At 44.2% G+C, this 12,281-nt stretch overlaps 1 protein-coding gene across 1 annotated transcript; it reads left to right on the top strand.

The window, feature by feature from the left end:
• Positions 1–5,081: 5,081 nt before the first annotated feature.
• Positions 5,082–11,353, top strand: LOC100279253 (Aspartate--tRNA ligase 2 cytoplasmic). The gene is made up of 10 exons (NM_001152274.1): positions 5,082–5,716; positions 6,071–6,181; positions 6,316–6,429; positions 8,433–8,723; positions 8,794–8,904; positions 9,003–9,056; positions 9,448–9,527; positions 9,601–9,716; positions 10,603–10,717; positions 10,841–11,353. Exons 1-10 carry the CDS (start codon positions 5,198–5,200, stop codon positions 10,965–10,967), a joined length of 1,638 nt encoding a protein of 545 aa, NP_001145746.1. The 5' UTR covers positions 5,082–5,197; the 3' UTR covers positions 10,968–11,353.
• Positions 11,354–12,281: the final 928 nt, after the last annotated feature.

Raw genomic sequence — 12,281 nt, 5'->3', positions numbered from 1 at the left:
TACCTGGCGCGCCAACTGTCGGCGTTTCAACCCTGGGGGTCCCTGGGCCGACGAGTAAATTGTCGCTGCGTGTCCTAGCCCGGATGGGTCGGCGCGAGATGGAACACAAGGGGGAAAAGAGGACCGCAGATCGTGTTATCCTGCGCCCAGGGCGGATGCGCTTGCAGTAGGGGGTTACAAGCGTTCGCGAGGGAGAGAGCCTGTTCGTCAGCCCGTCCTCCCACGCAGCCACCTTCTTTCTGTACGAGGGACCTGGACCTTCCTTTTATAGATGTAAGGAGAGGGTCCAGGTGTACAATGGGGGGTGTAGCAATATGCTAACGTTTCCGGCAGAGAGGAGCCAGAGCCCTATGTACATATTAACGTGGCTGTCGGAGAGGTGTTAGAGCCCTGTGCATGTGATGTCGTGGCCGTCGGAGGAGCGCTTGAGCCCTGTAGAAGCACAGCTGTCGGGGCTGCTGGGACCTTGCTGACGTCTCCTTGCTTCCGTAAGGGGCTGAGAACCGCCGTCGTCATGAGCGGACGCGGGGTGCCATCATTACTTGTTTACCGCGGCGAGCCAGATGGGACGCCGGTCTTGTTCCCCGTAGCCTGAGCTAGCTAGGGGTAGGGTAATGATGATCCCCCTGTGGCGTGGTCGGTCCGAGCCCGAGGTCGGGCGAGGCGGAGACTCCTCCTGAGGCTGAGGCTGGGGTCGAGCGAGGACGCGATTCCGCCCGCGGTCGAGGTCGAGGCCGAGCCCTGGGGTCGGGCGAGGCGGAGACCACCTTCCGAGGTCGAGGTCGAGGTTGAGCCCTGGGGTCGAGCGAGGCGGAGTCCATCTTCCGAGGCCGAGGCGGGGGCCGAGCCCTGGGGTTGGGCGAGGCGGAGCTTCTTGTGGCGCCTGAGGCTGGACTCAGCTGCTGTCAGCCTCACCCTAGCGGGTGGCATAGCAGTCGAAGCAGGGCAGGCGACGCTGCTTTCTTGTCAGGTCGGTCAGTGGAAGGGTGAAGTGACTGCGGTCATTTCGGCCCTGTCGACTGAGGACCGCGCGTTAGGATAAGGTGTCAGGCGATCCTCGCATTGAATGCTCCTGTGATACGGTCGGTTGGCGAGGCGATCTGGCCAAGGTTGCTTCAGTGCGAAGCCTGCCCGAGCTGGGCCTCGGGCGAGTCGAGGGTGCACTCGTTGCTTGAGGAGACCCTCGGGCGAGGCGAGATCGTGTCCCTTGAGTGGACGGAGCCTTGACCTGAATTGCGCCCATCAGGCTCTGCAGCTTGTGCTGATGGTGATTACCAGCCGAGTTTAGGAGTGTTGGGGGTACCCCTAATTATGGTCCCCGACAGGATTCCTATGCCAAAATGATGTCGTGAGACATCTCTGATCACGTTCCTTGCCTGGTTTCTTTTAAGTCCAAGATCCCTAAACCTAAGATTTTTCGATTTGAAAACTTCTGGCTAGAATTGGACGGATTCATGAATTTCTTCCAAACCACGTGGACTGGGCTTCATTGCCTTCCTGACAAAGCTAAAAACCTGACCGCCAAGTTTAAGTGTGTTCGAAAGGTTCTGAAGGATTGGCAGAGATCATTACCAAAAATTGATAAAACAGTGAAAAACATCAAGTTACTAATAGAACTTATAGACAATATGGAAGAACATCGGGATCTTTCTATTGAGGAATGGAATTTCAGAGATATTTTGCAGCAAAAAGTGGCTGATCTGCTAAACATTCAGAAAATTTATTGGAAGCAGCGGGCGGCTATTAAGTGGATCACTGATGGAGACATTTGTTCTCGCTTCTTCCATGCACATGCCACAGTTAAACACAGGAAAAATTCAATTGCCACTTTGACTGACGAGAATGGGATCATCCATTTTGAGCACGAACATAAATCTGGTCTCCTCTGGGATGCTTTCAAGAGCAGATTGGGATCGTCTGATTTCTCAGGTATTGATTTTGATCTTCCTGAGCTTTTAATCCGTAATGAAGAGCTTCATGAGTTAGATTCCCCGTTCTCTAAGTTGGAGATTGACAACATTATAAAATCATTACCTTCGGATAAATCACCTGGTCCTGATGGTTTCAATACCAACTTCATTAAGAAGTGTTGGCATATCATTGCTCAAGACTTCTATGATCTTTGTGAAAATTTTTATCATGATGAAGTTTTCCTGAGAAGTATTAATGGATCCTTCATTGTTTTGATTCCGAAGAAGGAGAATCCGCAGAAGGTGGGAGATTATAGGCCAATTTCGTTATTAAACAATAGTATGAAAATTTTAACGAAGCTTTTGGCAAACCGTTTGCAACCATTCATGTCTCGATTAATTCATAGGAATCAATATGGTTTCATCAAAGGAAGATCTATTCAGGATTGTTTGGCTTGGGCTTATGAATACATTCACTTATGTCACTCCTCAAAGAAAGAAATCATTGTGCTTAAACTAGACTTCGAAAAGGCTTTTGACACTGTAGAGCATGAGCTGATTCTTCAGGTTATGATCCACAAAGGTTTTGGTCCTAAGTGGATTAACTGGGTTTGGAGCATTCTTCTTTCTGGCACTTCTTCGGTGTTACTCAATGGCGTCCCTGGTAAATCCTTTCATTGCAAACGAGGTGTTAGACAAGGAGACCCTCTCTCGCCACTGTTGTTTGTCTTGGCGGCCGACCTTCTTTAGAGCATTATTAATAAGGCTAGACATTTGAATCTTCTTAAGCTTCCTCTACCTGATATTGGTGACCAGGATTTCCCTATTGTTCAGTATGCAGATGATAGTCTTTTGATTTTGGAGGCCTGTCCAAAGCAACTTTTCTTCCTTAAGGCAATTCTCAATTCATTTGCATCTTCTACTGGCCTAAAGGTTAACTATAACAAATCAAATATGTATCCAATAAATGTTCATCTGAGAAGATGGAGATCCTTTCTCAAACTCTCAATTGTCAGATTGGAGAAATGTCATTCACTTATCTTGGATTGCCTCTGGCCTTGCGAAACCCAGAAATCAACACTTTCTGCCTCTTATTCAAAGGATTGAAAAGAGATTGTCATGCTCATCAAATTTTTTATCTCAAGCTGGGCGCTTGGAGTTGGTAAATTCAGTTTTTTCAGCTTTGCCAACCTTCTTTATGTGTACGCTCAAGATTCCTAAAACCATCATTAAGCAAATAGACATTTTCAGGAAACACTGTCTATGGAGAGGGAATGACATTAGCTCCAAGAAGCCGCCTCTGGTTGCTTGGGTTTCGGTTACTCAGAGAAAAGTGAATGGTGGTCTGGGGGTGCTTCGCCTTGAAACCCAAAACGATGCTCTTCTGATAAAAATTTTGCATAAGTTCTTTAATAGCTATGACTTACCCTGGGTAAATCTCATCTAGAATAATTATTATTTGTCCCGTGGACTCCCAGGTCATAGAAACATTGCTTCCTTTTGGTGGAAAAGCGTGATCAAACTCCTTTCTAACTTTAAGGGTCTGGCGCACCCAATCATTGGCAATGACAGATCAATTTCTTTCTGGGATGATCAGTGGAACCAGAACATTCCAAGACAACAATTTCCAGAATTATTCTCTTTTGTCAAAAACACAAAACTGTCTATCGCAGAGGCTAAAGAACATGATCATTTTGCTGGTTTTTTCCATCTGCCTATTTCTGAGCAAGCTTATGATCAATATCTGGAGTTGCAGGTGGACTGGGAACAAATTGCCCTCAGTAATGTACACGACCATTGGAGATACATTTGGGGCTCTGACAACTACTCATCTCAAAAAGCTCACATGCATTTTATGGGCCAGACGCAGGTTCACCCTATCTACAGGCACTTATGGAAGAGCAAATGCTAGCCTAAGCATAGAGTTTTCTATTGGTTGTGGCTTAAAAACAGACTAAATATCAGGGATATGCTGAGAAGGAAAAACATGACTCTGGAATCTTACTCATGTGAGAATTGTTTATGGAAAAGAGAGGAGACTCTTTATCATTTGTTCCTCAGATGCAATTTTGCAAAAGCTTGTTGAAACTCAATTGGAATAACCCTCCTAGAATTGCTAATCCAGAGGAGGCCTCAGCAAACCTTAAAAACCAACTTAACGTCCCTTTTTCTATGGAGGTTATTATTCTCATGACATGGAGCATCTGGAAAAGCCGCAATGAATGGCTGTTTGCAAATAAAGATCCCTTAGTTCATCACTGTACGCAAAAATTCTGTAAGGAGCTTCGGTTGATCATCCACAGAGCGCGTCGGAATTTTGACACTTCCATCCCGAATTGGCTGAGTTTGTGGCAGACATAAGAGTTGTTTTACTTACTCCAATGCTTGTAACTGTTTAATTAGATCTTTCAGATTACCTTTTGTAACTAGGCTAAGTTGTAATCTTTTCATTTTTCATTTTCAATAAAATCTCAGTAGGGGCTTCCCCTCCTGAATCTTCAAAAAAATAGAAACACAAAAGAAAGTTGTTTTACCAAACGAATTGTGAAACACCTCTGGTGGTTCCTCCAGAGAAGCCAAAGAGCCAAAGGATTTAGAGCTGGAGCCTGACAAAGAAAGCTTTTAAACCAGGTATTATTTTAAGTTGTAGTACTCAAAAAGAAGACTTTTTGTTGGAGATCTCTGAAAATACCCACCCGTCCTGCCGTCCATGTCTAAAAGAAGGAAAAAAGGGAAAGAAGAAAAAAATAAAGAAGAAAAACAAAATGTGAAGGAAAGACTATGCCCCTGTTTGTTTCGGCTTTTCGCAGCTTCTGGCCACCAAAAGCTGCTGCGGACTGCCAAACACTCAGCTTTTCAGACAGCTTCTATAAAATTCGTTTGAGTAAAAACCATTTAAAATCAATATAAACATATAATCGGTTGAGTCGTCGCAATAGTAATAATCCATCACTTTATAAATCCTGAGCTTTATGGACAACTTTATCTTTCTCCGTACGTAATACTAATGATACTCAGATTCTCTACACAGCTAGTTTCTCTCCACAGCTAGATTCTCGGAAAAGCTAGTAAGAAAAAAGCTAAACCAAACGGGGCCTATACCTGGGCTTCTATTCGCTGGCCCATCGAGCTCACTTCCACTTTAACTTACCCTATTACCTTTCTGCTCGTGGTGAGTGCTGACACCACCTCACGCACACAAGCCGCCGGCGGCGACCAGACCGACCACCTCGCGCACTAGCCTTGCTCGCTTCTCGTCGCCGGCTCGTTGCCGGCTCGTCGGCACGATGTCGTCGGAGCCTCCACCCGCCCCTTCTGCCGCCGCAGCAGAGGGACTGGCTGCTGACCTTTCCGCCGCCACCCTCAGCAAGAAGCAGCAGAAGAAGGACGCCAGGAAGGCGGAGAAGGCTGAGAAGGCGGCGCAGCGCCAGCAACAGCAGCAGCCGGCCGACGCCGAGGACCCATTTGCGGCCAACTACGGTGATGTCCCCGTCGAGGAGATCCAGTCAAAAGCCATTTCCGGCCGCTTGTGGTCCCAGATCGGCGACCTCGACGACTCCTCTGCGGGGCGCTCTGTGCTTATCCGTGGATCCCTGCAGGCTATCCGCCCGGTCAGCAAGAAGATGGCTTTCGTCGTGCTGCGCCAGAGCATGAGCACCGTGCAGTGCGTGCTCGTTGCCAGCGCCGACGCCGGCGTCAGCACGCAAATGGTGCGCTTCGCCACCGCCTTAAGCAAGGAGTCCATCGTCGACGTTGAGGGCGTCGTGTCCCTCCCCAAGGAGCCCCTCAAGGCCACCACGCAGCAAGTTCGTCTGTCTTGTCTCATGATTTGGAATTCGTCCATTTCACGCAAATATGATAATTTATTATCACCACGAGTTGTAAAACCCGTATATCAGTTACATGTTAGTAGGATATTTCCTTATGTCTCTAGGATGACGATTTTTTTCGAAGTAGCTAGGAAGATGAATTAACGTGGGATGACTGTGTTCTTTGTACTTACAGGTTTTGTTGTCAGTATAAATTAGGTTTGCTGATGTAGCCTAATTCGCCTTTCAATCTATTACATGTTTCTGCAAATATGGTTTCTTTATATCCCATGACTGTCTATATTCAACCAATGAATAGATTGCCTCTGGTTGCTTCGGATGTAACTGCAGGTTGAGATTCAAGTCAGGAAGATCTATTGCATCAATAGGGCTATCCCAACCCTTCCAATTAACCTTGAAGATGCAGCTCGGAGTGAGGCAGATTTTGAGAAGGCTGAACTGGTATGCTTACGCACATCCTGCGATTTCCCTTGCATCATGTTCCAAGGAAGCACTCGATTCTGTGTTTAGCTTTTCTGCCAATGAAATTTGGATTTATATTGAAGTTTTTAAACTGACTGTTCCTATGATTGAAGGCTGGAGAAAAGCTTGTTCGTGTTGGTCAAGATACCCGCTTGAACTACAGAGCTATTGATCTACGAACACCCTCGAATCAAGCCATATTCCGGATCCAGTGTCAAGTTGAAAACGTGAGTGTGTCATAATATTTTACTGTCAATCTGTTACCATTCATGTGTGTGTTATGCTTTAGCTAGCATTGTTCTTCATTTAGTGACAATAGCGAGTCTGCAAAACCTTCATGCTTCCAGATAGAAGAATTATCTTCGGTAAAAGGCTATCGTGTCTTCAGCTCCAGACTAGAATCTGGCATAAGTTGTTGACACCGTTTAGGAATAAATTTAACATAGTACATTATCTAACAAGTGGAATATGAATCTTTCTGATTGTTCAAGGTTGTTCTCACCTTATCAACATTCAGCATGAATTATTTATTGTTCAAGGCTGTTTTTTGTTTTCATTTTATGTTGGTGGTGTGTTGATGTCATGGACCTTCGGTCCATGGGATAGCTGTCTTCTCCGGCGAGGTTATACCCCTCTGCCGCAGGCTTGGTTCTAGGGTAGCAGCCCTAGGAGCTTGAGAGGGTCATTGCAAGGGAGAGATTGGTTTGATAATGATTTTGCTTGATTTATTCCCTGCTGCCATGCGGCTTATAAATAGCCCTATGGCTAACTAACTTCTCCTACAAACTCTCAACTAACTCCTACTTTCTTGGACTTATCTGCTGCTAACCAACTCTCCACAATTCTCTCATCTCAATCTTATTCTCTAGCCTTATCCCAGCTCATCTCAATCTTATTCTCTAGCCTTATCCCAGCCTGGCTGTTGCCTCTCGCTCCCTATGATGTCCATGACATCTCCCCCTCCCTTGAGGACCAGCTCGTCCTCGAGCTGTCATACCTGACACGACTTAAGGTTAAGCCTTTTACATCTCGGCTTACCTTTATTATTTAAGACGAAAATACAAAATAATTGTGGAACTAAAATATAAATTTGAACTGCAGCTATGTCCTCCTGGATCCCAAGGGAAGAGCTGAACTGCGGACTTCACGTTGGATGAAAGGTGAAGGAGGAACCAACCCGTTCTTATGTTGGGTCTGTCCAGCACCAAGGTAGTTGCCCGAATGAAGGAGACGACCCTCTTGGGCCGTGCAGGAGGGCTGCATACCCAGATCTCGACTTCTGTAGGGGGTTCAAAAAGTATAGACGAGACCTGGTGGTTGGGCGCGCAAGTTGCGAGTTGGTGCAGCGATGAGCTGATTAGCAAGTGTAGCTCCCGCACCGCCCGCCTAATAAGGAAGCCGCGCACTGCGGCTTGCAGGCGCACCACGGCCTGCTCATGTGATGACGGCCATGGGGTGGCCCTGGAGGCCACAACAAGGTGCTTCTCCCCACGAAGGGACTGTACCTGGCGGCGTGCCAGGAACCCTCGCGCTGCCGCCTGAAGCTGCACCGCTGCTTGGAGTTCCTTCTCTGTCTTCTCCTTGTAGCGGTGGAACATCACAACGAACTGATCCCACTTCTCTTCGAGCCGGCCAAAACTCTCTTCGAGCCGAGTGAATGCATCTGGAGTTGGAGAGGGCGGGTGGGAGGGCGTTGCGGCAGCTGGTGGTGGTGAGGGATGGGCGGCTGGTGGTGGTGAGGATAACCTGGAGCCGATATCAGGTGTCATTCGGTCCATGGGGATAGCTGTCTTCTCCGGCGAGGTTATACCCCTCTGCCGCAGGCTTGGTTCTAGGGTAGCAGCCCTAGGCGCTTGAGAGCTATTGCAAGAGAGAGATTGGTTTGATAATGATTTTGCTTGATTTATTCCCTGCTGCCATGCGGCTTATAAATAGCCCTATGGCTAACTAACTTCTCCTACAAACTCTCAACTAACTCCTACTTTCTTGGACTTATCTGCTGCTAACCAACTCTCCACAATTCTCTCATCTCAATCTTATTCTCTAGCCTTATCCCAGCTCATCTCAATCTTATTCTCTAGCCTTATCCCAGCCTGGCTGTTGCCTCTCGCTCCCTATGATGTCCATGACAGTTGAGGTGCCAATCATATGGATGTTTATTATCTATTTTTTAACACATAATATTCTTCTTACTCATTTGTGATGTATACCTTCTGCTGGACATATGCAGAAATTCAGAGAATTTCTGTTGTCAAAGGACTTTGTTGGGATCCACACGCCAAAATTGATTTCTGGATCCAGTGAAGGTGGTGCAGCTGTATTCAAGCTTCTGTACAATGGTCAACCTGCTTGCTTGGCACAATCTCCTCAGTTGCACAAGCAGATGGCTCTATGTGGTGGTTTTGAACGAGTATTTGAGGTTGGCCCTGTGTTTAGAGCAGAAAATTCAAACACACACAGGCATCTCTGTGAGTTTGTTGGTCTTGATGCTGAAATGGAGATTAAGGAGCATTATTTTGAGGTAAGTTTGTAAGAAGAATTCAATATTTAATTGTCTGAAGCAGTCATTATTAATTACAACTTATACACAGGTCTGTGACATTATAGATGGCTTATTTGTATCAATATTTAAACACTTGACTGAAAACTGCAATAAAGAACTCGAGACGATAAACAGGCAGTATCCATTTGAACCTCTGAAGGTAAGCATTCTTGCTTGTTTGTAATTTGAGTATTTGACTATGCAGTTCTATGGTTCTGTAGCCTAAGAGATTGACAGATCACTTATAATGTTATGCAGTATCTAGACAAAACATTGAAGCTCACTTATGAAGAAGGAGTTCAAATGTTGAAGGTACAAACTTGCAGCTGTCTCTTGCATAGTCTAAGCTTGCTCTGCATATATAAATATATGATTATGAAATAAATCTAGTTGCTATATTCTCTGATCTCTAATATGAGTCCATAGCCATCTCACACTCAAACCAAATGCAGGTACATCAGCAAATCCAATGCACCTTTTTTTGTCTCCGCTTTACTGTGTTGCTCCTATTTAAATACGCCTAATAATAAATGAAGTAAACAAGTAACCAATTGGATCTTTTGTCCACGCACCTTAATTTGCATGCACAAGTCTAAATGGACTTATATAAGTCTATGGAAGAGTATCTACTGTCAATTTTGTTATAGGCGAAACCGCAAAACAGACTACAGTACTGCACATTGTTGGTTTATCTTATCAACAGGAAGCCGGAACAGAAATTGAGCCTATGGGTGACCTCAATACTGAAGCTGAGAAAAAACTTGGTCGGCTTGTCAGGGAAAAGTACGTAAACTTTATGGCCCTATTATGTTTCACTAATTGATAATCTGATAACAATTTCCTTTGTTATTTGTAGGTATGACACAGATTTTTTCATTATGTATCGATATCCTTTGGCTGTGCGTCCCTTCTACACTATGCCTTGTTATGACAACCCAGCTTACAGCAATTCTTTTGATGTCTTTATTCGAGGTAAGGCTGTCTCCAACAACGTTCTTTAAATTCCATCCCCTAAAGGAATATTCCCTGTCCTTTACAACACACTCTAAAAGATTCTGTCCTCTATATCTTCTCATTCTCCAGCAACGCCCCCTAAATTCGATCCTTTATATCTACAGTTTTAACAGAATACATAAACTACCATATTTATTCATTGTATTTTATATATTTCAAATTGGTTCTAACGTATGACATTAAAATGATGAAATTAATAATTTACCAATACTACAATTTTTTGAACGTATACATATTATGCTGAAAAATAATATGTGTGTGTGTATATATAGTAAAATAACGTACGACACAAATTAAAATTAAATAAATGATTTGCGTCATTGCGGCGATATTACCGAGCATGAACTAGAAATTAGTAAAACATGAAAAAATCAGAACGGTTTTGGCTTGAGCATTTCATCAAAGGCCGCGCTTTCGTCGTTCCCAGCACCGGCGGCGGCGGCTGAACCAATATAGGCCCCAGCAGCCCCATTACTGTGCTGCAATGATTTCGTCGTAATCACCTGGATAGCGGATGCACAGTGCATCACTACGAATAGAATGCGGGACAGCGTCCGCTACTTTAGCGAACGATTTGCAGTTCGTTGCTGGAGGCTTTACAGGACGGTTCAATCTCTAAATTTAGCGTACAGAATAGTATAGAGTTACTTGTTAGAGACAGTCTAAGACCCTACTACTGTGAATGTTGTTGCTGATGGCATGTAGGCTATATTTTATAGTTGTTCTATTAATGTGTTTTATCACTGTTTATTTATAATAAATTGTGCACAGGCAGGATTTGTTCTTTCATAACTGTTACAGGCGAGGAGGTAAATGATCTGAACCAAATTCATTGATATTACAGGCGAGGAGATAATATCTGGAGCGCAAAGGATACACACTCCTGAGCTGTTGACCAAGCGTGCAACAGAGTGTGGAATCGATGTCAGCACTATCTCGACCTACATTGAAGTCTTCAGGTATGTTGGGGCCACATAACATGCCCATATAATATTGAATACTGATCAGTTGGGGTACCCCCCCCCCCCCCCTGTTTGCTGCTCATGTTGATTGATATATAAATTCCCCTGCCCCCATTGTAGCTATGGCGCGCCTCCGCATGGTGGTTTCGGGGTGGGTTTGGAGAGGGTGGTGATGCTGTTCTGCGCCCTAAACAACATCAGGAAGACCTCGATGTTCCCTCGCGACCCGCAGAGGCTTGTGCCGTAATTTACTGAGTCCAATGCCCTGAGTTTGCAGCAGAGCGTACTGGTTGTTTTGATGTTCTTTGAGCATCGAACATCGCTAACTTGCAATCTCAGCTACTGAAGCCCCGGTTACCGTGGTTCAGAGTTCCTGTTAAATTCACAAAGCTACTTGTATCTATTAGATTGCTGAAACCAGCAAGTACGATCCTTTTTGGGATTTGATCTGGTCTAATTGTTGTTAAGTGGAGGTATTGCTCTCAGTTTTTTTGTGCTCTGTTTGTCGGCATATGCCAAGAGCTAGGGCTTCTTAAGTTCTAAGTTTTTAGACGAGTGGATTCCTTTTTTTTAAGAGCCGGCAAAAGTTCTGCCCTGCACCTGTTAAAAATAGATATTACCCTGTTCCAATTCTAAATAATATGACGTGTCGCCTTCTAGATATTTATATTATGTAGATGTACAATATGTCTAGATACAGATAGTAAAGTAATGTATGTCTTTATAAAGAGAGAAGAATTGTGCTGCGAATGAATTTGTCGTCTGTCAAATGCCTTGATTCCAGGTTGGCAGCATGCCTTCTGTTTTGAAATGATAAGCGCATGTTTTGAAATGAGAAGAATTGTGCTGAGATACTTCAGGTGAGTGGCGCTAACGTGGTCATGCTCATGCCGCATGTGTTTTGTTTGTTGCTAACACGAGCATCTTGATGGATTTCTAGAAGATCTAGTTATAAACTTTAGCTTTCAAATTTTAATTTTTTACTTTTTAAAGCTATTCTTATTTTTATTCTTACATACTTAAATTCATATCGCGACTCATGGTGTTGAGGTACTTGACGCGACGTCTAACTTAACGTCTTAACAAAGTGGTCATGCTCGTGCACGTATATGTTTCATTTGTCGCCAATATGAGCATCTCGAAGGATTTCTTGAAAATCTAGTTGTAGACCTTAGTCTCTAATTTTTAATTTTAACTTTTTAAAATCTATTGTTATTTTTATTCCTACATACTTATATTCATATCGTGACTCATGATGCTGAGGTACGTCTAACTTGGTGCCAACGTGATTATGCTCGTGCACGCATGTGTTTCATTTGACGACAACATGAGCATCTTGAATGATTTGTAGAAGATCTAGTTGTATATATACTGTGATATCATGACCATACAGGATGGTGATATCTTGGCTTAAGACTTAATAGAATTAATATAGTACTCATATCAACAATGTGTATTTCTTTTTACAAAGACTATTTCGAAAGAAACTTCAAGTTAAGCGTGATTGACTTAGAGCAATTTGTGATGAGTGGTCGACCGGGAAGTTTTCTTGTGTCCTAAT

The sequence above is a fragment of the Zea mays genome, chromosome 8, assembly GCF_902167145.1.
Source record: "Zea mays cultivar B73 chromosome 8, Zm-B73-REFERENCE-NAM-5.0, whole genome shotgun sequence".
Classification (NCBI taxonomy): Eukaryota; Viridiplantae; Streptophyta; class Magnoliopsida; order Poales; family Poaceae; genus Zea; species Zea mays.
Note: the sequence above shows the minus strand (reverse complement) of the source record. Positions and strands in the feature narration are given on the sequence as shown.